This window comes from Candoia aspera, chromosome 1 (genome assembly GCF_035149785.1).
Source record: "Candoia aspera isolate rCanAsp1 chromosome 1, rCanAsp1.hap2, whole genome shotgun sequence".
In the NCBI taxonomy this organism is placed as follows: domain Eukaryota; kingdom Metazoa; phylum Chordata; class Lepidosauria; order Squamata; family Boidae; genus Candoia; species Candoia aspera.
The window spans coordinates 67827860-67855665 of record NC_086153.1 but is presented as its reverse complement, the minus strand read 5'-3'; the positions used below and the strand labels follow the sequence as shown (position 1 = coordinate 67855665).

Sequence of the window (27806 nt, the reverse complement as noted above, 5' to 3'; positions counted from 1 at the left end):
TCTAAAGACAATTTACAAAATCACAACTGGTATAGAAAACTGTTTCCCACAAGCAATGTGATACAACTGGTAAAGTGCTGGACTGACAACAGGGAAACCCAGGTTCTAGTCCACCCTTAGCAATGGAAACTGAGGACCTTTGGGCCAGTCATTCTCTCTTAGGAGGCAGCACTATATATACTATACAAAGGAGGGTTATAAATAAATAAGCAAGCAAGCAAGCCAGGCAGTGAAACTATGTCACACATGAACCGTACCAAAGAACTGGTTGTCCATATCTTTCTGAGCCCAATTTAAAGTGCTGTGTTTCACCCAAGTCTGAACAGATTAGAATTCAAATTAGAACCACCTTCACCCACACCAGCCTGCCTACATTTAAAAAGACCCTTTTAATGTGCTGCTAGTGAAAACTAGCAAAGAAGAGAGTATCTGTAGCTCAGGGTTGAACTGTGGGGTTCTTGGTGCTCTCTAAGCTTGGTTGTTTGCTTGCAGGTGTTTCATTACCTAACTAGGTAACATCATCAGTACGAGACAATACCCTCACACTGATGATGTCACCTAGTCAGGTAATGAAATGTCTGCAAGCAAACAACCAAGTTCAGAGAGCACCAAGAACTCCAGAGAACTAGGATGGTAGGCACAAAGGATAAGGCTTTCTGGTGATTTCTATCTATGGAATGTATTACATCTATTTTCTTGAGTTCCTGGAAGAAAGCCAAAATATAAATCTAGCAAATAAATAAACTTGGATAATCAGATCCCATCATAATTACTCAGTTGCATGGATTAGTCACATATACGTAACATCCTTTTCCACAGACATCTAGTAACTACCTTACAACCTTGCAATTTCATTGTACACTAATTTTGACCATGGAAACCAGAGCAGTGCAAATGACCACAATGAAAGCTAAACACCAGGTCTCCATTTGTATCTATTATACTGCACTTTACAATAATAAACTTCTCTTTCAGCATTCATCTACTGCCATCCAGTGGAGATTTATTAAAAGAAAGAAAGCATATAATCCTAAATGTTTCTTTCCATTTAAATAAAATTGGCATTTTAATAGGATTGTCACAACTGGGCTGCAAAAAAACTAGACAATTGCAACATGGCAGGAAAGAGATATCTAGCCCAGGGGTGGATTTTTTTTTTGGAAATTCTGGAAGATACACAGACACAGAAGATACATATGCAGTACACAGAAGTCGAAGTCTTTACTATATATTGGTCAGTGTTTCAGGATTTAACTCTAGGCTTTTCCCTCTACCTTGCTGTGTTAGCAGATACTTAGCTATTCTCTTGGTGGCACTGGGAAACACCTGATCTATGTTGATATAACACTTCTCTCTATTCTGAGAATTAATTCTTCCCACATCATCATCTTCATTCCTTACAATTATTACTTCTCAGGAATGTCTTCCAGGACTAATATTCTAGCCTCAGTATCTTCCTTCAGCTGTAAGAATTGATTCTAACATGGATATTAAGCTACTGCATATACCCAACTCAATCTCCAAAGAGGGCAAATCAACTATCATCTCTGTTTCCATATTAGACCAATCTTCAGGCCTTCTCCTACTGTTGGAAACCCCCCCCCCGCACTATTTTCACTACTTCACTATTTCCTTTGCTCAGCTTCAACTGGTGTGCCAGCTGACCTCACCAGGACTAAGATCCCTTGGCAATGGTAACTCATGACATGGTTGAACTACTGCAATACATTTATCCTTTGGAGGCAACCTGGAATCTACTGCTGGTACACAACTGGTTACCAACAATCTTCTGGGCTTAATTCGAAGTGTTGGTTTCCCCTGTAAAGCCTTTTATGGTGTAGCTCTGAGATACATCAGGCAACACTTCGCCAAAGTCAAATCTGCCTATCTGGTCTAGTAATTTAGAGAGAACCTGTTGACAATTCCCTTTTTGTGAGGTTTATCAGGCTTAGATCAGGCAACCGGCTTTCTATGGGGGCTACATGGAACACGCCTCCACCCAAGGTAAAGATGTCCCTTAATCTATAACCTGTTTTTTCAAAAGCTGGCCAAAGCAGCAGTCTTCCAGTGAGGGGCTGGTGCTTAGTTAAATGAATGGTACCTTTAGAGCAGGCTATAAATATTATAAATTTCCTTATATTGTTTAATTAACACAGCAGGCATGCTGTCAAACAAGAATTCAACACAGTGAGCTAAAGCTATTTTTCAGTCCACAGGAATTGCTTCCAAAATGCATGAGCTGATTCACATATACATAGTCACCACCTAATAACTGCCTGCACCCAGGAATCACAGTTCCAACAAGTAAGAAAACCTTATTTTGCTTTTTATTTCAATTAAGATTATAGCTAAAATATTTGATATTTGAATTAATACTGATGAGGGGTTCTTTACTGTATTTACATTATGATATACGATGAATTCATAGTAGTTACATGGCAAGCTAAACAAATCTGCTTAAAGAAATCAGGGTTCACACAGCACACTAATGTAAAACTGAACAAACCACATTATCGTTTATCACAGTATGTGAAGTTATTCATCACCTCTGCTACAAAAGATAATGAAGGAAAATATTTATTGTATGAAAATGTCTCTGCTTTCCTGGATGCATAAGCTTCCTTGTCTGTGTCCAGGTCGTACTTACTCGTGATTAACGTAACCACACCAATATTTTGCAGTTACTAGGTGTCGACTTTGTGATTCTGTGCAAAAATTGCCAGTATCAAGAAAGACGGATGTAGTTAGGAAACCACCTATCTTAATGTTGCCCCAAAACGGTAAAAACACCTATCCCAGAGAGCCCGTGCGTGCAAAAATTCTCCTGCATCCCGCCATAAGCTAGCTCCCAGACTTAAAAGATTAGCAGAAACTCAAGCGTTGAGGCTTCCCTCCCCAAGAAAATTATCCTGCTCCTGTCTAAGGTACTTCCTTGCTGAGTCGTGCTATATAAAGCGTTACAGGCTCGGGAACTATATGCAAAGCAAAAAGCATTAGCTTCTGAAAGACAGGAGACCCCGCCCGGCTTATTTCGCTGCCGGCAAGCAGAAACGGAGGCGGAAAGCGCCGCGTTTACTATCAGCAAGGAGGCTCAGCCAATACCTGCGCAGACAATGCTCGCACGAGCCTCCCAGGCGCTTCTTGCTGACGATGTAAGCGAAGGGAGCCGCGCAGTACAGCAACTCCCCCGGTTTCACCGCCTTCAAAAGGCGCAGGCCGTTGCCTTTGCCTGGGCTTGCAAACTTTTCCATTACCGCTCCGCAGAGCAGGGAATAAACAGAGAGGCCTTGCCGAAAAGCACGCTTCCCGCCTCCGTCCCCACGTGACGCTGCTCTGTTTGCGACCGGAACCATTTTTCCTTGGAGCAAAAAGAGCCCGCCTTCATTACGTTCCCCGGCGCCGCGATAGTTTAGGGATTTGCAGCCGCAGCTTCTCCCAACCCCCGTTACTAAAACGTAGAAAAGGATTGTTCTAAATTAGTACTTAAAATAATTGTGTGCACAGCCTATAAGACTGCGGATATTATGCTCGGAGGTGGACATATTTGCATATTAATGTTCCTGAATTTCTGAAATTAATTTGCACAAGCTACAATACTTGGCCTCAAGAGTTTCAGCTAGTATCTGTTTTAAATTGTCAAGCAAAAAATCGTCATTCCACTAGGATAGCAAATAATACAATGCACATCTCCCTGAAGTGGGCAGGAAGCCTAAAACACCAGGTTAAGAACGTAGTAAAAAAAACTGCAGGCATTAATATATATCCCTGTAGCTTTTGAGAAAGCCAGTTTAACCAGTAGTGGTTAAGGCACCAATGGTTCCATAATCATTTGTTCAGCGACGTTTGAAGCTATGACAGTGCTGAACAAATGGTTAGGACCAGTCCTCAGGGTTCCTGCTGTCCCAGTGCTCCTGTGGTCATGTGATTACAATCTGGGCACTTAGCAATCAGTACCACTTTCCATTGCAGCACACCACAATCAAATGATTGCCATTTGCTACCTTCCCTGCTGGCTTCCCCAAAAAGACAATGGGGAAGCTGGCAGGGAAGGTCTCATGTCGCTGGCGTAAGTCTCCCCTACCCACACAACCTCCCCTAGCCCCTCTCCACACCAACCACTTGCACATCCCCATGCACTCTCCCCAACCCATGCCTCTCAAAGCACCCCCCACACCCTCCCCAACCCCCACCTCACACTCCCTCACACCCTCTTCTGCACCCTTCCCAACCTGCACCACCTCTTGCGCACCCACCCTCACATCCTTGCACACACTTGACATTCCTCTGCACCTCCTTGCTCCCTCCCACACCTGGCAGCAGCCACTTACCTGCCTGTCTGGGACTTGCAATTTTCTGCCAGCTTCCCCACTGACTCTGGCTGTGGGAAGCTGGCAGGAAGTTGCTTCGCCTAACAATCATGGGATTCAGTTAAGACTGCAACTAGGACTGCAGGGATTAACATCACTAAGTGATGTGGCCACACTTTACAACCGCATCACTTGGTGGAAATTCCGGTCCCAACTGCCATCTAAGTCGAGGACGACCTAGTCCTCAGTTAATGACCACCTGTTCAGTGACTGTTCAAACCTGAGATGGTAAGAAACGAGTGGCACTTAGAACCTTGGAGTTCTGGCTGTCGCAGCATTCCCACGGTCATGTGATTGGGGTGCTCAGCACCCATCTCACAATTGTATCACAGTATCACGCGGTTACATGGTCGCCATCTGCAACCTTATTTGCCAGTTTCTGACGAGCAAAGCCAATGGGGAAGCCAGCAAGTCACAAATGGTGACCATGTGACATTCTCACTTAACAACCAGTGGTGATTTGCTTAATGACAGTAACCAGGACTGCCGGAATTGCCATCACTAAGCAGCATGGTCACATGACATTGCGCTTTACAACTGTGTCACCTAGCGACAGCAATTCTGATCCCAATTGCCATCATAAACGCAAAACTACCTGTATTCCTTTGTGGCTTAGCAGCATAATACTGTACAGTATACAATTGAGAGCATATTGCTAAGATTAGACTGTCCTACAGGTAATTCATTCTAATGTCATACAATATGATTTTTTAATGTAATAATGGAACAGTCAGGCAATACATTCCAAGCAATTTAGATGTACCATAAGAAATGGAAATTTGTTAAGAATAGGCAGTTCCCAAATACTCAACCCTTAAAAAAAGTGTATGTAATCTACTTAAAATTGCTATAACTCAGAACTTAAAAGACCAATTATCTTGAAAACATACCTAAATATGTTTCTTAATACATAAAAGAACGTCCAATGGAATATCATGTTTCTTGCATTAGAACTACAATTTTTATCTCCACATACATTTTCCATCTCACTTTGTCCTGTGCCCAATGCGCAATTTCTTAAAACTCCCAGGATTTTATTATATAACCATCTTTAAATGTTACATCTGAAGAAACCTAATCTTATAAACTGGTGAGAAACACCTCTCATTTTAAATTAAGAAATGCTTATTTTATGTAGTATAAGCTGTGTTGGTCATCTCACAAAGCGGGATACAATAAAGGCTGGATACAGATCAAATGAGTTGTATTAAACCAAAAACGCCCTTTTTTGTTCTCTTTCTCTTTTGTGTTTTTCATTCACTCTTACCCTGGCAAAACACTGGTTTAGAGCACATCTGTTTTATACAGAACTAATGAACATATACTGCAGTATCTCTATATAGTTTTACATTTGTTTGTTATTTTTCTGAGACAGACAAAGCACATCACATTTGGCATGTTTTCCAAACAGAGCCTGCCTACAAGGCATAAGAATAAAGTTCATTTGCTACAATGTTTGGGATTTATCTTTGCATTTTTTAAGATATAGCAACTTCAGACTTGATCACATAGGATCCATCATTTTATCCTTGCTTGAATAGCTTGAATTTTCTAGAACTGTCATCTTCATATACACAACGATTATCTTCTCTGTAAGATTTCAAGGAGTGGTCCTCTGTATCATATTTCAGTTTACAAAAAGACAGTTTAAATTAAATAGATTTCACTTTAAAAAATTAGGCTATCATCTGCCAATAAATCAACATCATAGAACAAACTTTGATCAATTCGATTAGACTGTTCCATAAGTTCAAAAAGAGACTTGTATGCTTCTGGATATAAACCACCAGCTGTAGCATTTTCTGGAATCTCTAACTCTCTCAGCAGGTTCTTTGCATTCTCAAAAGTCCATAAACTGAAAAAAAATATTGAAAAGTTAGATACAATTGGGTAGTTAAAGAGCAAGAGATTTCAGTATTTTCTTAAAACCTGGCCTCCAAATGATACCTGAAAGCACCAGCATGCTTGCAGACATCTGTCTTAGTAATTGCCAAACTGGCCCACTTGATTTTATTTAGATTATTTTAATTTTAAAAAACATTTTAAAAATTAAATGGGAAGCCAACTTCCCTAAACTAAACAAAGTATCAACTGGGAAACTGTGAGCATCCTAGACCATGCTAACTCCAAAAAAAGGCTAGAGAATTCCTAGAAGCTTGGCACTCAGACAAGTCAGCCATTAACAGGCACATAGAGGTAAACAACATTTACATACCATTCAAAAGAGATAAAAAAGCTAAAAAGGAAACAAAAAGACCAGAACACCTCCTTGCCAGCAATCAACACCCAGATAAGCAAAGATTAACACCAGGATTAACACCAGATGAACAATGAAGCAGAAAACAATATCCTAATCAAGGAACTACCAACTCAGACAAACAATCAAGCAGTAAACAGCCTAATCAAGGACTGCCAAGGAGAGAACAACCCAGTCCCCAAACAGTCAAGGCAAGCCACTATATATAAACAGAGAGCAAACCCTACTTCCTTCTAGCACTGAAGATGTTGCCTAATCGGGCAACAAAACGTCTGCGAGCAAACAACCAAGCTCAGAGTGCTATTTGTGTCCCTCACTGAGATAGCTCACACCATTATCTTAGAAACCAAATACCTCATAAACACCATTTGCAAAGTCAGTTGTTCACTTGCAGGATATTTCTTTCCTCCTTCAATCTTTTTCAAAGAATGGATGAGAAAATTACCAGTGCTCCCCAAGATCTGAAGCCCTTTCCCTCAGAACTTCCAAATCCATGTCATAACTGTATTATACTTTTCAGTATTGTTTCCCCTCACATGAATTAGCAGGAAGGAATACTTGACAGCACAGTCCATGAACCAATGGGCCTATTCAACATAATTCTTTCAATTCCTTGCAATAGTGAGCTACCACTTGCCATGACTTTTCCATTTATCTTTTGCAGAATGCAACTGCATCCCCTTTGCCCTCCAGAAATTTACTATCCTGTCACCTGTTTTGCAGTGTCTTTTCTTCCTTTAAGGCTAAGCGAATTTCCTTTGTAAAAGACAGAGCTGTTTTGGAGTTCCAGCACTGAAAATATCTTCTATGTTACTTCCTTCTGGTTGTCAATCTTATCCGTACCAAGCTTTCTACTTTGATAAATTAACTTCGGTATGTACTGTACTGTCAAAACAAAATATATTCTATGGAGTCCTTGGTGCTCTCTGAGCTTGGTTGTTTGCTTGCAGATGTTTCATTACCTGACTAGGCAACATCATCAGTGCGAGTGAGTGTGGGGTTTGCTCCCTGTTTATATACAGCAGCTTGCCCTTCCAGGGTTGGTGGGGGTGTGGTTTTCTCCTTGGTAGTTCCTTGATTAGGGGATGTTTTCTGCTTGATTGTTTGTCTGGTGTTAATCCCAGCTTACAGGTAATTCTCACTTAACAACTATTCATTAGTGACAGTTTGGACTTATGACGGTGCTGGAAAAAACTACTTATGACCGGTCCTCACACTTATGACCACTGCAGAGTCCCTGCAGTCACATGATCACAATTTGGGCACTTGGCAACTGGTTCGCATTTATGACTATTACAGCATCCTGTGGTCATATAATCACCATTTTCTACTTTCCAGGCCAGCTTCTGGCAAGCAAAATCAGTGGGGAACCGCATGATTCGCTTAACACCTGTGGTGATTTGCTTAATGGCTGCTGCAAAAATGTTCGTAAAATTGGGTCAGATTCGCTTAATGACCACTTCACTTAGCAACCAAAATTCCAGGCCCAGTTGTGGCCGTTAAGCAAGGACTACCTATATCTGGGTGTTGGCCACTAAAGAGGATGTGTTCTGGTCTTTTTGCTTCCTTCTTAGCTTTTTTATTGTCTCTTTTTAATGATGTGTAAATGTGGTTTATCTCTACTGTATGTATCTATTGATGGCTGATTTGTCTGAATGCCAAGCTTCTAGAAATTCCTTGGCCTTTCTGGATTTAGCTTGGTCTATATACCATTACACATATCTAATACATACACACTCATTTGTAATGGTATCTATATACCGTTACACACATTTACACACATTACATACTGTATTAAAAACTTGTCTATGCTGTTCTTTAACTGAGGAAATTTAATTTTACTTACTTCAATTTGTTGAGTAGCTTACTTGTGGATTTAGCAAAACACTGCTTTACCATCATAACAAATACTCTTGAATTAGTGGTTGTCAAGAAGTCTGTAAATAAATCTTTGCGGGGTGTCAGTCGTACTAAGTATAAATGTTCATTCTGCAGCAGGTAGATTTAAAAGAATAAAAAAATCTCAATTTAACAATTAACTCAAATGCATTTTAGCCAAGATTAGTAATTTTTTAATAAGCTTGTAGGTCTGATTAAACTTGTCTGAAAACTTCATTAGAAATTTGGTAAAAAGAATGCCTAATTGCATATGTGATATGAAAGGTGAAAGGTCCCCTGTGCCAGCACTGAGTCATGTTTGACCCTTTGGGGGGACACCGCTTTTGCGACGTTTTCTTGGCAGACTATAGTGGGGTGGTTTGCCATTGCCTTCCCTGGTCGTCACCTTCCCCAGCAAGCCGGGTACTCATTTTACCAACCTCGGAAGGATGGGAGGCTGAGTTGACCTGAGCCAGCTACCCAGATCCAGCTTCCACTGGGATCGAACTCGGGTCATGGGGAGGGTTTCGGCTGCAATACTGCCACCTACAGCTCTGCGCCACACGAGGCTCTGCATTTATTTTAGGACTGATAAATATTAAAAGCTCACCTCACTATTTGGTATAGAACAGCTGTTCTTTGAATTAGTTAAAAATGAAGAGCAGGGCTCCTAGAAGAGAGGAAACAATGGAACTTAGTGCAGCTTTAAAATACTATTAGAAACCAGTTCAACTCAAATTTAAAATCATAGGGTCAAGATATGAAAGAAAGACTGAAGAAGAACTGAAGTCAAATAGGTATTCAGTATACATTTTTATAGTCAGATGGGCAGTGTATAAATTAAATAATAAATAAGCTGCCCAGAGTCACTTTTATAGTGAGATGGGTGGTGTACGAATTTAATAATAAATACATAAAATAATAAATACTGAACGTTAGCTTCCTGGAAGAGATTTTGACAATAGGTTTATACAAGGAAAAGTCCAGTTTTTATTATCTTGGTTCCCCTAGTCTTCAGCAGTAACTTTCCAGGGCAGAGCAAGTCCCCCATCACAAATAAAACACAGCACGATAGAACACACAAGAACACACCTACATTGCTTTGAGTAAGACCATGAAGTTAAGTATTTGTGTTCTCATCAACAAAAATTGTTTCAGAATTTATAGCAACTTGCTAAATGCAGGGAATGATAGCTAAAGTGCCACAAGTGAATTTCTCTTATACGAGGTGCTCTTTTTCTCACTGCATAACTCGCTGCATTTCAAAAGCACCCCAACAAGGTAAAGAGGCTTTCCTGAGCCATATCTTACTATAGCATCTCCACCCATCAGCATAGAAAGGAGATGGGATGAGGTAGGTATTACTGTATAACTTGTCAAGTTCTACATTACTACCATAAAAATATTGTCTTCATACATCCCACGCTCTTCGGTAACAATGTCCCAAATTTTTAGTATCAAGTTAGTAATAAATGTGTAAGACAAGCAGGTGTGTATTATTAATCACTGCATATACAAAATGCTCACCTTGTGCAGAAGATGAATATCACAAGCTGTTTGCCAAAGTACACTTAGTGATTGATAAGTTCTTTTATCTGGAGGTTTTGCAACAAAAACCTGGCAAAGGCAGAAGCAGTAATTTACATTTCACATTGTATTTCTGATTTTATTATGAAAACCCTGAATAATCACTTGAAAGCCTGAGTGCGGCAAGAAATACTAAAAGCTGAACATTTCTTTTTACACCCATTTCTTTTTTATCTGTAGACAGCTTGTTGGAGATTAGATTAGAAATACTATATGTCACTTTTACATATGCACGTGTGCCTTGAAGTCATTACTGGCTTTGGCAACTGCCTGGACAAGTCCCTGCAGTTAGTTTCTTGGCAATATTTTTAGAAGCGGTTTCCTTCCTAGGGATGAGAGAGAGTAGCCTGGTGCCTTAAATCACTACACTAAACTGGTTCTCCATGTCACTAACGTGTGCCTATTATGTACTAACTGAACTTTTGTTGGTAGTATTTTCCTAGCCTCCTCCTTATAGAAATCTATTATAGTTTTAAAGATACAAAAATTTGTGTTGAGATGACTACATTTTATATAGAAATTATATAAGCGAATTAGCTGAAAATGCAAATAATCTGCAAGCTCTAGTAATAAAAGTCAAGGGCCACACTGAAAAAATGGGACTAAAATTAAATACTGAATAGAGAAGAACAAACTAATGGCAGCAGGTACAGCAACCAGCCTTAGAACTGGCGACTCAGTATCTTCATTATTGAAGTCATGGATAGCTTCTGCCTTTTAGAATTGATTATCAACACTAAAGGAATCAGCAATCGAGAAATACGCTCCTACTCTAGCAACTATTAGAGTATTATTATTAACTATTAGAGTATTAACTATTAGAGTAGCAATGAACGCCTTATTAAAGATATTCCAAGGAAGAGAAAATCTGTGTGGTTGGTAAGAGTCAACATTGGCTTGAGGCACATAATCAATCTACCAATCAATTAAATTTACTATTTCAGGTGAAAGATTATTTGTACTAGGAAGTTTATTTCAGCGTTTTCTTGCAATCATTTTTGCGCCCCAACAATAAATAAATAAATAAAAGGCACGGATGTGTGCGTGTGCATAGTTTTGCTATAAGTTTCAATAAAGGATGACTATTTCATTATACTAATCTATACACAGTCAGCATTTGTAAGCAAGTCATTCATAATTCACAAATAATGTTGGGTGTTCAGTTTCTTGAGCAACTGAGGCCAAAACAGTATGTCATACAGTATATATAATTGCACAAGATGATCAGTGATCAAAATGGAACACAACACTGAAAACAGCATTCTGCAAATCAAACTCTTGGAAATAAGAGTTACAGTTCTAGAATAACTTTAACGAGGAAACGAGATTCAATTGCAATAGGACTGCAAGTAATAGTGTTTAAATAATGAACTCAAAAATGAACTAAGTTGGACAGACTACTCTTGAATTGATAGGAGCTTGAACTGATTAATAATCTCTCAAAAATTTGCCATGGCTTAATTGTGTCATTTAGTTTCTTATAGTCTGGATTCAGTATCCGGGCTTGACTCTAAAATACCTCCAGATATTTACAGAATACATTTTCCTAGTTACATCTTTCTCCCCATTTCAGCACCCAAACACCAGGGAAAACAAGCTTATTGTAAAAAAGGCAAATGTTGCCTATTCTTTTCTATTTGAATAATACATTGAAAATACAATGGATTTCATTCAGTATCTCACAAACAGGTTTTTCTTTTTCTCATTCCATATAGCAGAAGCTGCAGAACATATAGGGATTCTGCAACTCAGCAGTATCCATTATACTGGCAGATGAACACCACTAGATCTCCCTCAATATTTCTTGTATATGAAAAATCTGTATTTGATTTACACTCCTTGACTGTAAATCATAGTTTCTACTGCCAAAGTAAATTAGATTAGGTATGGTTATACTTTATTTCTATGTCATTTTTTATCTAAGAATATCTCCAAGATAACTCATAAACAGTTACAGCTAGTCCTCATTTAACAACCACCCATTCAGCAACCATTTGAAGTTATGATGGCACTGAACAAGGGGTACATACAACCAGCCCTCATAGTTGTGGCCATTGCAGTATCTCCACAGTTACGTGATCATGATTCGGGCGCTTGGCAACTGGCTCGCAATTACAACATCACAGCGTCTCATGATCACTATTTGCGTCCTTCACTGCTGGCTTCAGAAAAGCAAAGTCAGTGGGGAAGCCAGCAAGAGGCTGCAAATGGCGATCACGTGACATCGTCCCTAATGACCACATGGGGTTCACTTTAATGACAGCAACAGCTGCAACTGCTGTTGTAAGTTGGTGCAGTCACGTGGTGTCACACTTTATAACTGCATTGCTTAGTGACAGAGTTGCTGGTTCCAATTACTGTTGGTCAGAGAGGATTACCTGTAGAACATGATTTTTTTTATGATGTAGCAAATGCAACATGTTATAACAAATCCTAAATTACAAATCCAAAACAAACATTATAAATCCATCAATATATTTTAGAATTGTTTGTAAAATGTCATTTTGTTTAAAAGTAAAAAATAACTATTAAAATTTCAAAGCTGATTTAGTAATAATTTTTTTATACAAACCTTGTACATTCTTTCACTGACAAACAAGTTCAGTTCTATTCTTCCATAATTATATATAGAGCTGCATTCATATAAAAAATAAGTAAGTCTCCAAAGATAGAGCCGTTCCTGTTTTCTTGGGACAATTCCAACCACTTTTAGAGGAATATCTGTTTTTAAAATGAATCAAGATGTTTGAAAATTAAGAGCAAATAGCCCTAAATCAGCAATCTAGCACTAAATTAGAAATGATTTTAAGCAAATGAATTCATTTAAGCAATGTAACTATTAGCATCAGGCCTTTCATCTTGCCTGTTATGCTTTTTCATGAAAGCCCACCTCTTACTCAAACTCAAAAGATTATAAAAAGGCCCTATCAAAGGCTTAGTTGGCAAGCAGAAAGAGCACCACTCTCACTTGTTATTTTTATACTTATACAGTAGATGTCCTAACAGTCAGAAATCACGCTGAGACGAGGAGTAGGTCTCTAGTGTTTATTACTGCTACATAAAACAGAATCCTAACAAACTGAAGAAGCGTGGGAAAAACCCAGACAGATAAACCCCAAAAGTCAAGGCGGGTCTGATCTGTGTCTCTTTGAATGGCTGCTTAATTCCTCAGTACTATGCATGCCTTCTCCCCCCTGGATAGAGGCCCCTTCCAGCTCGCCATCAGTACTCATGACATCAGACAGCCTTCAAATTCTGGTAACTTCAAAAGAAGTTATGGAATTCTTTCTTAGCATGAAGTTTTTAAAGTAAAGCCATAATGACTTTTTGCTTCAGAATTTTTAAAATATATATTGTAAAAACGTGAAGATAATTTAACTGATGCCATTTTACCCTTCATGTTATCATTTTTATATTGAAATGATCTAGTTATGCGATTCTGCCTGAATGTGATCTACCTCAAGTTCACAAGATCAAGAAAAATTCAATGTACAATTAAAATTTATCAGCCTATAATTTACATATGTGTGTGATAATTTACCTGCTGTCCAAGGAACTTCAAAGATTCCCAGGTTCTTAAAAAGCGTTTCAGAACATAATTCAGACTCCTTTAACAATCCATATGGATTAGCATCCAATTTTATGAAGTTACAGTGCACCACTTCCAGTTGGCTTTCAAATTCTTTCTTTAGAGACTAAATACAAGCATACAATTAGAGGGTTTACCAGAACACCTGAAATAGCCTTTCTCTGTGTTACTCTATTCTTGCCAATTACTTTCTACTCAGACTGTTGGTATCTCTTCAACTATCATTCACACTGGCCACATTGCCCAGGACCAATGGTTGTCATAATCCAGAAATATCAGGAGGGTTTTCCACCCTTGCTTTAAGATGAAAATGCAGGGATTTATTATGGGATTTAAAAAATACCTACCTCTAAGTTAGGAAGAAAGGATTTATTACTCTCTAGAGCTATAACGTGGGCTCCAGCATTAAGCAGCTTTCGAGTCAAGATTCCAGGACCTAAAAATAGCCATTGTTTAATACTCCACTCTAGAATTTATTTACCAGCATTATCTTTGTTTAAAAGAGAGATAACAACTGAAAACTTCTCATTGAAAGCAAGTTGAAAATATGAACATTTATCGATAAGGATATATCAGGTATTGCCTAATCGTGAGAGAAGAAACAGAAATTGTTCAGCTGCCAATAAAGGCATCTTTCTCTCTACCTTGATTTTGAAAATCCACCTTGCTCAAGAAAGAGGTACCACTATTTAAAGTGACACCCTGTTCCTCCTAGTGGTCACCCCCAAATCAACCTACCAAAGAGACACCTTTTGTACCTATGTTAAGTTTAAAAAGTTAACTTTTTAAAAAAAAGACATAATTTGACAATGACTAAAATATCATGAGATAGCCAAATCTTGCTAGCTCTATGTTCTTTTGCATAAAAACTAGCAAGATTAGCCATCTATTGATATTGCAACCACTTTTTTCATTTTAATTTTGAGTGCATGCAATGGTATGTGAAAAGGTTGCTGGTTGGTCTTTAACATAACTCAAGGAGCAGTAGAAACAGCTTTTCCAACATAGATAATTGTCTCCTCTATTTTACAATTTTTTACAGAAAAAATATTTTTATGCAAGCCAGTTCATGAGATCCGCCAGAACAGATCTCAAATGATTTATAATAAAGAACTTTACCTTTTCAATAAATGCATGATGATGCAAATCACTTAAAGTACAGTAAGGTTAAGGCAAAAATATATTTGTTAGACTAGCTGTGTGTATTTCTGAGCGGAGGTCCCTTCAGCTCAATGAGAGTTATGCTCAAGTGAAAATGTGATAAGATTGTCTGTAAAGTTGCACATAATAGAAGATGTGATTCTTCAAAAAATACACAATATGCATTTTTAATAATATAAAATTCTTATCATTTTGAAAATTATAATCTGTGGAGTCCTTGGTGCTCTCTGAGCTTGGTTGTTTGCTTGCAGGCATTCCATTACCCAACTAGGTAACATCATCAGTGCCACTGATGCACTGACGATGTTACCTGGTTGGGTAATGCAACGTCTGCAAGCAACCTGCTCTAATAGGAATTGAGAAAAATCTAGTAAATTCCGCACAGCTTTATTATCCTCACCTTCGAGGGCACATGCTTAACTTTTACCCTAAAAAGAGGTCCCCTTGAGTAATGCTCACCTGCCTCGAATTCCAGGAGGAAGGTTCTGGACTCCTCAAAATTTCGCCCACTCGTCAGCAGGGAGGCCACGTTGCCCGCTAGCGTTGGGGAGCAGACGAACTTTCGAACTGAGGTCGAAACCTGCTCCCGGTTCGTGACCATCCGGGCGGTTTTAGCTCCCAGAGGAGGGCAGGATTTTCCCGGGCTGTGGAGTCCGGATCTTACACTGTGACCCTTCAGGCCCCGCACCGAGAGCCGCAGCCCAGAGGGTAAACCTGAGGCGGTCAGGGTCAACTGCCGTCCCATTAAGACAGGGAAAACCGACGCAACGACCGTCATCGCCACTCTTCAGCGCTGATTCTTACACAACGGGCACCAGCCCTCACGTGGTGACCTTGCGGAGCTCGCCAACGAGCACCGTTCGCACCCGGACAATTTTAGCGACGGAACGCCAGCAGCGATTCCGTTTCCTCTCAGCGCTAACTAAACTGTGTTGCCGGGGTTGACATTCTAGCCTTCTGTCTTCATGGCGTGGTCCTCTCTAGGCGTCTGGTACTCGGTGGTGCACACCTTTGGCGCCTGCCACTGCGCTTCGGAATCCGCCGGCGAGTGCCAGGTAGGTTCGCGCCCCGTTCTTTCTCTCTGGCTTCCCGATTCGAATTTGGCTGTGCCGGGGCGAGGGGCTCCCCGGAACTCTCGCGAGGTGGCCGCACACTGAGGTGAGAGAAGGAAGGCGACGAGCTACTCTCCCGAGTTTACCGCAGCCCTGGACGGGCGGGAGGGCTGGTTGGGTGGGCAGGAGTGAGGTCGTGTGAAGCTGCGTGTTGCCTCTGAAGTCTTGGCGAAGTACAGCTGGTCCCGGGGTAAAGGGGACCGAGAAACCGGATCGGGTCGTTTGCATAGTCGGGGATGTCACGGGAGCCTCCTTCGCTCGCTTGGGCGGAAAGGAAGCTGGTTATCAGCCTGGCAGGACGAGGAAGAGCCGCCGTATGTTTGCATAAGAAGAAAACATTAGGGTTGAACGTGGCAGACTCCTGTCGTCTTAACCCTCTGCCCCTCGGCTTGCTGCCTTACCTGTCTGATAGCCACCGAGGGTCAGATCAATCCCTGTATCTGCTTCGCATTTGCGTCCTCCTCATTTATCAACACAGATTTCCCTGTTTGGGTTGGCGGGAGAAAGGCTGTTTTTTCCTCAAGTAGTCAGAGTAAGGGCAATCGATTCTGAAGCCCGGCTAAGGCGACTGGCTTCTTTATTATGCTTGTGACTCATCCTTTCTCCAGAGGACATAAGGACGGCTGTTGTGGGGGTTATCATCCCAAGATCATTTACTAGTACAGTATGTCTCCTGTGGGGAGGGCTGGATTCGATAAAGTTAATAGTCCTTTCCAACTCTACAGTTCTGAGTCTATGAAAATCTATTAGTGTACAAAATTGGATCATGTACTGATGCCTGCTTATCTTGATTATGGATCTGTGGCCTATCTAGCAATTTTTAAAAAGCATGCATGTACACAGAAAATACAGATGCCTATTTTACCGAATATAAGATACAGGAAAATGATACCAACTTCTGTATATGTATTTATGTATGTGTATGTGTGTGTATACACACACAAACAACATTCAGTGTATAGACATATTGTTCAAATGCAGTTTGCGCACTTTTATCACATGGGGTACTTCTGTGTAAATCATTATTTGAAAAAATGAACAGCATGGAGGACAGTGACAGAGCACTTTAATTCAGTCTTGAATTATATATTCATTTCATGGCCTTTGGTGATGAGGTATTAATAGGGTTCACTGTATTTTGTTACAGTTAAAAGGTGGTTGGCTACTTTGTAGTTCAGAGTGTCATGGGAACCAAGGCAGTATTTTCAGTTTATGATGCATTATGCATTATGATGTGTTGATCCAGCCAATTGATTAATTTAGTAAGCCATGCTACACTTAATCATAGGTTAGCATGTTATGCAAAAAAAGTTCATACATGTAGTCCTTCTTTTGTGCAGGCTTTCTCAAAGGTTCTGAGAAGCCCAGGCTACCTCCAGACTCTTATTGAAATAAAATTAAAATAAAATAAAGTACCAAGAAAAGGTGAGCATAATTTGAGTACTTTTGACATTAAAAATACATACAAACACCCACACACACACACAACTGTTCATGTTTGTGGAGTCACAGATGGCCCCCTGCCCTCTTCTGACTGGTCCTGCCTTTGGATCTAGCACAAAAACAAAAAAGGTTGATAGAGAAGGAAATCCCTTTCCCTTGTACAAATGCCGTGGTCTACTGGAACGCAGGTGGAGTTCTTAGTTTCTCTACTTCTAGCCTCCACTGCACTGTAAACTTTGTACCTTATTAAAAGGCTGTTTCAATTACCCTGAAAATTAATCACAATCCTGCATTACTTACATTGAAGTTTGCTTTTGATGGCTTTTTCTTCTTTGCTAGGTCAATTTTAAGGCAGTTAATTAAAACCAGAAAGGTCTGTAAGGTGGCATTACTAAATGGTTAGAACACTCAGAGTGCATTTCTGAACATTGTCTTTCTCTTCGTGGTTCCATGTAAAAGTTTGCAGATTGTTGTTCCTTATCACTAGTATAAATGGGCCAAATATTTGACATAGAACTTCTTTTTTATTTGAAGGTAAGGCTTTAACATTTAGTTTCAGAGTTGGCAATAATCTTGACGTAGTTTATAGCTGTGCTTTATGCCGTGGTCTTGTATGCTGTGTGTGCATTTAAGGTGCATCTGACAAGTGGAGCGATCTGATCCATCTTGTTCATAGTTAAGGTATTTGTTTAAGGGGAATCCAGAGATGGATTGCTACCTGTGAACAGGAGGATTTACTGTAGTTGAGTTCTTGTTCCTTTTTTAAAAAATTTTATCTTTACAGTAAAGCTGTAGTTTTATATTCCATTTATTGCATGGAGTATATTGCATATTACGGTATTTTAAGTGAGATCTCATTAACAATATCCTGGGGCAATAATTAAAACTGTAGTAAATAATTAGGCCAGGCTTTATAAATATAACAGCCATACTAGCATTTATGTGGGAAGTTAGGCAAGACCTTTAGGAAAATATAAATATTAAATATCTGATATATAATTTATACTAGAAACCAACTAAAAAGTGGCTGCATTGTTTCTCCTCCCCCACCAGCTCCATTTTATCTCCAAGAATTTGATTATATTCCTGTATCTGCAGAAGCAGTAACATTCCTATATATTGGTTGGAGTGCAGAATGGATATAGGTTGGGATCCAGAGAATACCAGCAGCTATTTTTCCAAGCCAAGTTCCATTCTACTATTTGAACAGCATCTTCCTGCCTAGTGCCACATGTCAAACTACTGTTGAAACAAATTTTTCCAAAGTAATGTGTGATATGGCATAGTAATCTTCCACACTTTCAGGTAAAAAAATCTAACTGGGAAGCTCTTGGATCTCAGATTGTACAATCTATTTCAGTTTCTCAAACATAAATAGATTTGCATACAGGTCATGCTTGGAAAATGTGTTATTGTACTTACGTAACTGCACTAATCAACAGTTTTAAATTTTATATTCTGAAAAAATGGGATTTAGGTTAACTCTGCCCTATCATCAAAACAGAAATCTCTCTCTCTCTCTCTCTCTTATGTAACAAGATAGCTTTCTTAAATGAAATAATTTCATATCTTGGCACTTCTACAAAGACTTGTCTTCCTCACATTGAGACTGTGATCAGGGTTTTTTTTTAAATAGAACCCCACGTTGTCTGTTCCTGTTAATATACTTCCAGTTTTAATGGGTGTGGCATGAATGATCCTTACTGCTTTGCATTCTTTGTTATTTTTTAAGATAGGTTGTTTATTCAGAAATCAGCATTTTGCTTTCTAAAGAAAGTCAAAACAGTTACTATAATTTATTAAGACTAAAGCTTATATCCTTTTAATAAATCAAAAGTAATTAGCACTATGTTCCACTAATTCTGATTTTCAGGTAGTAGATTTCTAACTAAGGCATTTATTTATTTATTTATTATTATTATTATTTATGTATTTAAATTTACATTTCTTACTTTTCTGGCAGATTGAATTGATGCTAAATAACTCTGTCTTCTTTGTGCCTAAAATGGTAATCTCCTTGACCCTGCAATATGTTTAAGAAGCATTTTACTTTAACAAATATGGTAAGTGCTGCTCTTTAAAATAGAAATAAATAGAATGTAAAGCAATTGAGGAAATTCCAATTATGTTTTAAATATAAAGGAACATTTACAGAAGGAAATTGGAATTATTAATTTTTTTTAATCCGTTCAATCATGTCCAATTCTCAGAGACTGCCTGGACAAGTCCCTGCAGTTTTCTTGGCAAGGTTTTTTCAGAAGTGGTTTGCCATTGCCTCCTTCCTACGGCTGAGAGAAAGTGACTGGCCCAAGGTCACCCAGCTGGCTTTGTGCCTAAAGCAAAACTAGAACTCATGGTCTCCCAGTTTCTAGCCTGATACCTTAACCACTACACCAGACTGGCTCTCTTGGAATTATTAATAATGATAAGAAAAATATTTTCTTGCTAATTAAAAATATTGATAAATGGGTAATGATTTATAAATACTTTTGACAACAGATGAAATTGGAGGATAATTCAGAACAGTATTTCATTTTGAAACAAAGCATTATCTTCTGTAAGTTATTACTCAGCCAATGTAGTATTCTGTTTGCAAAATACAAAATATTAATTGAGATAAAATGTAGGAACTGTAAAGGTTGAGAAGCACCTGACGCCAAGACCTGCTGGAATTAGGCTGGAAGGTTAGTTGCTGGGCTTCCACTGGTTATGAGCATGCATACCAACATCCACAGCTGGCTATATGTCTGTAGTGCTGCTGCAGAAGATATCTTAAATCAGGCCCCGGGCCCACCTGTTGGAAAATCAGAACTATAAAACCATGTATGTAGAATCAGAGTTGGATGGGGCCATTAAGGCTGTCAAAGTCAATTTTCCACTTAGTAGCGAGTCTAAATTAAAACAATCTCAGCAACTTATTCTCCAGCCCCTACTTCATCACATCCAACAAAAGTGACCTGACATCCTTTCTAGGTCATTTAAGCCACTGACAAACTACCCTTAGAATGCTTTTTCCTAACACTCTTAAGAATCTTTTTCTCACATTCAATCAGAGTCTCCTTGTAATTTAAATCTGTTACTCTATGTCTGTCACTCAGAGTTGATAGAAAACAGGTTTTAACCTTCCTCTGTGCTACATTTTTTTTCAAATAGAGTTCTGCCATGTTTCCCCTTCTGCTCACATTTCATACAAGAGTTCAAGGTGGTGTACATAACCCATCTTCTTCATTTTTTCCCACAACCACCACACTGTGAGGTAGCCCCTTTGAAGATGTTGCCAGGAGGTGGTCTCACTGGCATGTGTGGAAGGACTTTCTCCTGTGTTGCTCTCAGACTTATGGAACACACCACCTTGGGAGCTGCATTTGGCTGTCACTTTCTCACTGTTTAGGAAATCTGTAGGGATGCTTCTTTTTCACTGGATTTTTACTTCTTAGGTGATTTTAGTACTTATTTTATTGCTAGTTTTAATATTTTATTGCTAATGTTAATATATATTACTTACAACTCAATGCCACACACATGGATCTGGGAATGCCTGGCTCTGTACAAAGTCGACAGGACACTAAGGACCTTCCTCAAGAACTCAATGGGACTGTGGAAGACAACACTGGAAGTCAACTCAAGGCGGCTTGCACAAGTAGCCATCAAGTGCGGCATATACCAAGGTGATGCACTGTCCCCACTGCTGTTCTACATGGGCTTGAACCCCCTCAGCCAGATTATCACAAGAACTGGATATGGATACAAATTCAAGAGTGGAACTACCATCAGCCACCTCCTCTACATGGATGATATCAAGCTGTATGCTAAGAGTGAACAAGACATCGACTCTCTGATCCACCTGACATGGATCTACACTGAGGACATTGGGATGTCATTTGGACTGGAGAAGTGTGGCCGGATGGTAGTAAAGAGAGGGAAGATAGTTAAGACTGATGGGGTGGAACTACCAGCAGGCCACATAGCAGACATACAGACCAGCTACAAGTACCTTGGTATCCCACAGACACATGGGAACCATGATGAGGAGGCAAGGAAGACAGCAACATCCAAGTACACCAAGACAGGTCCTGAAGAGCCAGCTCAATGGGAAGAACAAAATCCATGCCATTAACACATACGCCCTGCCAGTCATCAGGTATCCTGCTGGTATAGTGAGCTGGCCAAAGGAGGACATGGAGGTTGCCGATGTGAAGACCTGGAAGTTCCTCATAATGTACCCACCCAAGTCCAAAATCCAGAGACTGTACACCAGTCAGAAAGAGGGTGGACAGGGTCTGGTAAGTGTCAAAGCCACTGTCCTGGACGAAACCCAGAGCATTCAGGAGTACATCAGTAAGATGGCACCCAAAGATGAGCTGCTGAGAGAATGCCTGAAGCAGCAGCAGACATGGGAGGAAGATCAAGCAGAGGAAGTGCCATGGCAAGACAAGACCCTGCATGGGATGTACCATCGACAGATAGCTGAGGTGGCTGACCTTGGGAAATCCTACCAGTGGCTGGGAAGGGCTGGACTAAAAGCAGCACTGAGGCACCGATCATAGCAGCACAAGAACAGGCACTAAGCACCAGATCCATAGAAGCAGGTGTCTACCACACTAGACAGGACCCAAGGTGCAGACTGTGCAGAGAGGCCTCAGAGACAGTCCAACACATAGTGTCAGGAGGCCCCCCTCCCCAGAGAACCATCCTGCCATAAAAAAGCAAGTCACCAGCAGGAAGGGGCTGGCACGCAAAACAGCCAGACCGCATGGAGCCATCCTGCCATAAAGTGGCCGAGACTAGGCCACCCTGGCATGGCACCAGAAGGAAAGCACACATCATCCCATTGATAGAAATCAGCAACAGGAAAGAGCAAACACACGAAATGCGGCAAACCTGCTTTTGTGAAATCACCAACCTTCAGACATGATAAATCAACACCTTGGATGGAAGAAAGTGCATGATCACACTGACAGGGAATTCACACCGAGAGGTGCGAGACGGGGAAGAAAGTGGGGCACCAGGGTCTTTGATGGGAAATGCCAGAGGCTTTGAAGGGAGGGGGGATGAACATACTTATACTGTCACTTGTGAATCACCAAGTTATTTGGATCTTTACTGCACTTTGACTCACTTGTCCAATAAAGACTCATATGCCTAAACTGTCTGTGTCAAGAGTGCTAATTCATTGGGTTTAGGACCAGAGCCACAACAGAAAGACCCAAATCCTCAATGGCAGTCTTGCCTGGGGCTTTGCAGCCTACTGAGGAAGACCAGCAGGTGATGTACCCAAGACCTACTGGAGCCCCTCCAGAATTGGGGGGAGAAGGAGCCGGTGGGGACTCTGGCTCCCATCAAGCCCAGCCAGAGAGATGGCGAGGAGGCATCTGGAGGAACGGAAGATCCAGCTGGAGACCCCCGCAACTTTTGGGACCATGCTGTGGTTGTGAACAGCGATCGACTGCATCCCTGCCTGGTCCCTGAACATTGGAGGGAACACAGAAGGGGAAGCAATGAGGAGAATCGCAAATGGAAGCAGCACTGACTGCCGGTGGCCACCGGAGTAGGAAGCGGACCGCTGGTGCAACCAAATGGAATAGTTCATGGACTGGCTGCAAGAAGCCATTGAACAGATCCTGAGTGAGATGAGGGCAACAGGTGGCACCACAGCAGAGGGTTGAATGATGGGGGAGAGAGCCGACAGCGCCAAGGCAGATGGGAGGTGCGGAGCAGGCAGAAGGGAGACTACAAGCCCCCCTCGCTATCAGATCCCGAGTGGAGCAACAACCCAGGTGCTGAGGACAGATGAACCAGTGGGGGTAAGAGTTCTGAAGATAAAATTTTCTGGGGACCCCAAGGAGCTGGTGTGGTTCCTAACCCACATAAGGGGTTTCATGAGAGAACGTGGGGGATTCTTCCCCTCGGACGAATCCAGAGTGAGATACATACTGGCCTACCTCGCAAGGGAGGCGGCAGATTGGCTGGTTGAGTTACACGATATAAACCCTCCAGAGCTAGAAAATTTTGACGAATTCATGAGCACCCTGAGGGAGAGATTGTCCAAGCTGAGAGCCAGAACCAGTCTCCAGAACATTAAGCAAGGGACCAGGTCAGTCTCAGAATACTCCCTAGAGTTCAGGATGCTGGTTGGCAAGATGACAGACTGGCCGGAGTCATTAAAAATTGAGTGCTTCCAGGGAGGGCTGCAAGCAGAAATTTTAGACTGGTCCCTGGCAAGAGGGAATCCCAGAACCCTGAAGGAATTGATTTGCCTGGCTGGGAAGGTAGAGGACATGCGAGCCCGAATCAGGAAGCAACTGCAAGGAGAAGCAAAGGGGAGGTGGCCCTCCACCCCAGTAGCTGTGCCCGGAAGGAAGGGGTCCCGCCAAATGTGGGGGGAGGAGAAGGAGCGCCAAGTGTGAAAGAAACTATGTTTCAGGCGTGGCAAAGAGGAGTACCACGTTGCTGGCTACCCCCAACTTGCAACCCCCAGGGGGACCCCGGCAGGAAGGAGCAGCCCCAAAACCTCTGGTCAAGCCTAAGGGGACCCCAACCACCACAAGTGGGCAACCTCACAATACCACCTCAGAGGAGGGAGAGTGGACAGAGGAAGAGTTCTTGCAGTCGGGAAACGACAGAAGCCTGTTCTGAACTGCGCCAGAGGATGGGCTAAGCAAGAGGGGCACATGGATTGGATGGTAAGAGGAGACTGCCCAGCGATGCTAGTAGAAATGCAACTGAAGATGCTGGGGGGGGGGGCAGTGGTAATAGCAAGTGGACCGTTCCTGGGCTTCTGGCCTCGGGGTGTACCCGGAGTCTCATACACCCCAAGCTGGTGACTGAGTTAAAATTAAAAGTGAAACTGAAGAAGCCCATCAATTTTGTGCAGCTCGATGGGACAGAGATGAAGGGTGACCCAGCAAAATACTGCACTGAACTGGTTCGGATGCAGATGGGGGACCACAAGGAAGCCTTGTGGTTCATAGTAGCCCCCATCTCTGACCAGTCGATAGTGCTGGGGCTTGCGTGGCTATGAGCATGGAACCCACAGGTAGATTGGGCTGTGGGGAACCTGGCTTTTGGAGAAAGGCAAGTTGAAGAACCGAACCCCCAGGAGTGCCCAGCAGAGCACGAGCCAGCAGGCAGCGCCTCCAGTGAGAGGGGGAGACAGTGGGGAGAGAGGATGAACTCATCCTCGAACAGTATCAGGACCTTAAGGAAGTATTCGGGGAAGAGGAGTGAAATCAGCTTCCACCCCACAGGAAATCAGATTATGCCAGAGAGAACCAGGATCCGTGCTACCAAAACCACAACTGTACCCCATGACCCCCAAAGAGACAGAGGCTCTGTGAGAATTCATTGACAAAAACTTGGAATGGGTGTTCAGCCAGCCAGCCACTTCCCCAATGGCTGCCCCCGTTCTGTTCAGAACCAAAAAGGACAGCTCAGTGAGATTATGCACTGACTACTGGGGGTTGAATGCCATCTGCACGTCTAATAAGTACCCCCTGCCACTGACGAAAGACTTGCTGGAGCACCTCTCAAAGGGGAAGATTTTCACTAAACTGGACTTGAGGGAAGCATACTTCAGAGTGCGAATCCGGGAGGGGGACAAGTGGAAAACAGCCTTCAATTGCCACTGGGGGGCATTTCAATATTTGGTAATGCCCTTCGGAATTAGGGGGGGACCAGGAGTTTTTATGCATTTAATTAATGAGGTATTGCATGACCTATTATACTGGGGGGGTCCTCGTACATTTAGACAATATCCTGATCTACTCAGAAACAATGGAGGAGCATGTGCGCTTAGTGAGGGAAGTGCTAACAAGGCTGCTGCAGAACCAGTTGTATGCTAAACTGCCAAAATGTGAATTTCACAAGGAGCAACTGGACTACCTGGGGTACCAGGTCTCAAGCAGGGGAATTGAGATGGACCTGGGGAAAGTACCGGACGTGGTGAATTGGGCAGCACCCCGAACCAGGAGGCAGCTCCAGGGCTTTCTAGGGTTTGCCAATTTCTATTGCCAGTTTATTCCAAATTTTGCCCAGGTAGCCCTGCCTCTCACCAACTTATTGAAAACTAAAGGGAAGGGGGAGGTAAACATGGCAAGGAGACCCGGGGCGCCCCTACAATGGTATGCAGAGTGCCAAGAAGCGTTTGAGCAATTAAAGTCACTATTCATCTCAGAGCCAGTGCTAAGGCATCCTGATATGGCCAGTCCCCTAGTCGTGCAAGTCAACGCGTCAGACATTGCAATAGGAGGGGTCCTCCTACAGAGGAGCGGAGAAGGGGAGCTGAGTCCATGCATGTATCTTTCCCGTAAGTTTACCGACACGGAATGCCACTGGCACATGTGGGAGAAGGAGGCATTTGCAGTACGATAGGCATTAATGCACTGGAGACACTTGTTGGAAGGGGTGACCCACCCGTTCGAGGTATGGACTGACCATAAGAGCTTGGAGCTGTTGTGCCTCCCAAGGAAGCTGAATCCCAAACAGATTAGGTGGGCTCAGTTCTTCAGCGGGTTCAATTTCACTCTAAAATACCTGCCCGGGGGAAAAAACTTTCTGGCTGACACTTTATCCCGATTACCCCAACACAGCCAAAGGGAGAAGGTGGTGAGCTCAATCATTCCAACCTGACCGGGGGGATGGGGAGGGCAGCACTAACCAGAAGCCAGAAAGCCGAGCCAATCCCAAAGGTAGAGGAGGGAGTGCAGGAGGAACTATGCAAAGTGCTAAAAACAGACGCGTGGCTGCAGAGCAACGAAACCCAACTAAGAGAGGAACGGGTTATGATGGAGAAGGGAGAGACTTTACATCCCAAACCCCATGAGGAAGAAGGTCCTAGAGAGGTGCCACAACATGAAGTCGGCCGGCCACTTCGGGTTTCTAAAAACCATGCACCTAGTAAGGAGACAGTTCTGGTGGCCAACACTTTGCAAGGATGTGGAGGAATATGTGGGCAGCTGCCCGACCTGTGCGATGGCCAGGCGAGTGGGGGGTAAGCCTAGGGGGCTGCTACAGAACGTAGCTAACCCCACGCAGCTCTGGAAGCAGATATCCATGGATTTTATAGTAGACCTGCCCAAGAGCCAAAAAAAGACAGTGATTTGGGTGGTAACTGACCTATTTTCAAAGCAGGTTCACTTTGTCCCCTGTGCCAGCATTCTGACAGCCAGGCAGTTAGCCAGAATGTTCATACAGCACATCTGCAGGCTACACGGAACCCCCGAGAGAATAATCACAGATTGGGGGGTCCAGTTCACCGCCAAATTCTGGAGAGTGTTCCTAGAAATGATGCGTGTGAAACGGGTTAAGTTCCAGTCATCATCCTGCCACAAACGGGGTGACTGAATGATCTAACCAGACCTTAGAACAGTACCTTAGATGCTAGATCAATTACCAGCAAGATGACTGGGTGGACCTCCTTCCCTTCGCAGAAGTAGGCTACAACAATTCGGTACATCAGAGCACAGGATTCACCCCATTCAAAGTAGTAGACGGACAGGAATTTGCAGCATTCCTGGAGCTGCCTGCAGTGGGTCTGAAATACGCTAGATGGATGGGTGAAACATATAGCAGAGGGATGGCCAGCAATACATAGTGCATTAAAGCACATGAAAGACTCATACAAGGAATACTGCAAAAGAGCTCCGGAGTGGCAACTAAAAGTGGGGGAGGAGGTGTACTTGTCAACTAAATTCCTAAAATCCACACAACCCTCCAAAAAACTAGGACCGAAATACATAGGACCTTTCCCAATCACAGAACTGATCAAGAATGTAACAGTACAATTGCAATTACCAAAAAACCTAAGGAAAATCCACCCCGTTTTCCAGTGCAGCCATGACACATAGTGGCAGGGTGGAAGATGCAGGCAAGAACAGCATACACTGAACAGCACAACCAAGTAGCTGGCATTGTGTACAGAAACATCTGCACAGTATATGGCCTAGACCCTCCCAAGTCCAGATGGGAGATTCCACAGAAGGTTGTGGAGAATGACAGGGCTAAGATCCTGTGGGACTTCCAGATACAGATGGACAGGCAGGTACTGGCCAATCATCTAGACATTGTGGTAGTAGACAAGGATCAGAAGATAGCAGTGCTAATAGATGTAGCGATGCCAAGTGACAGCAACATCAGGAAGAAGGACTATGAGAAGCTGGAGAAGTACCAGGGCCTGAAAGAGGAACTAGAGAAGATGTGGAAAGTGAAGGCCAAAGTGCTCCCAGTAGTGGTAGGAGCCTCAGGGCTGTGATTCCTAAGCTGGGAGTGTGGCTCCAAAAGATCCCAGGAACAACATCAGAGCTCTCTGTCCGGAAGAGTGCAGTGCTAGGAACAGCTAAGATAATGTGCAGAACCCTCAAACTCCCAGGCCTCTGGTAGAGGGTCCGAGGTTGAGGAAGACACCATAGGGGTGA

General features: G+C 42.2%; 3 protein-coding genes across 8 annotated transcripts in view; 1 reads left to right on the top strand and 2 right to left on the bottom strand.

Annotated features, from left to right (window-relative positions):
- SMYD3 (SET and MYND domain containing 3) overlaps nt 1–3379 on the bottom strand; it is a 349832-nt gene extending 346453 nt beyond the window's left edge. Inside the window, exon 1 of one of the 2 annotated variants that reach the window (XM_063306111.1) lies at nt 3103–3379. In XM_063306111.1, the coding sequence (XP_063162181.1) occupies nt 3103–3353 (251 nt within the window). In that variant the 5' untranslated portion in view covers nt 3354–3379. The remainder of the gene's footprint in view (nt 1–3102) is intronic. The other variant, XM_063306103.1, reaches the window with a different exon arrangement.
- Nucleotides 3380–5377: 1998 nt separating this feature from the next.
- TFB2M (transcription factor B2, mitochondrial) lies at nt 5378–15731 on the bottom strand. The gene is made up of 8 exons (XM_063306100.1): nt 15299–15731; nt 14026–14114; nt 13631–13784; nt 12662–12810; nt 10030–10119; nt 9113–9172; nt 8471–8613; nt 5378–6222 (listed from the first exon to the last, which is right to left on the bottom strand). The coding sequence occupies exons 1-8, from the start codon at nt 15615–15617 to the stop codon at nt 6036–6038; spliced, it is 1191 nt and encodes a 396-aa protein (XP_063162170.1). The 5' UTR covers nt 15618–15731; the 3' UTR covers nt 5378–6035.
- Nucleotides 15732–15792: 61 nt separating this feature from the next.
- Nucleotides 15793–27806, top strand: part of CNST (consortin, connexin sorting protein) — a 56506-nt gene continuing 44492 nt past the window's right edge. For 3 of the 5 annotated variants that reach the window (XM_063306098.1, XM_063306084.1, XM_063306099.1), the window contains exons 1-2: nt 15793–15997; nt 19358–19457. The gene's annotated coding sequence lies outside the window, so the exon portion shown is untranslated. Of the gene's footprint in view, nt 15998–17322; nt 17377–19357; nt 19458–27806 lie in introns of those variants that run through there. The other 2 variants (XM_063306092.1, XM_063306097.1) reach the window with 2 other exon arrangements.

Coding starts and splice junctions, on each gene's coding strand:
- TFB2M (XM_063306100.1), bottom strand. CDS start 15,617: ATGACGGTCGTTGCGTCGGTTTTCCCTGTCTTAATGGGACGGCAGTTG. Junction 13,785..14,025: donor CCTTTCTTCCTAACTTAGAG/GTAGGTATTTTT, acceptor GCTTGTATTTAG/TCTCTAAAGAAAGAATTTGA. Junction 8,614..9,112: donor GTTCTATACCAAATAGTGAG/GTGAGCTTTTAA, acceptor TACCTGCTGCAG/AATGAACATTTATACTTAGT.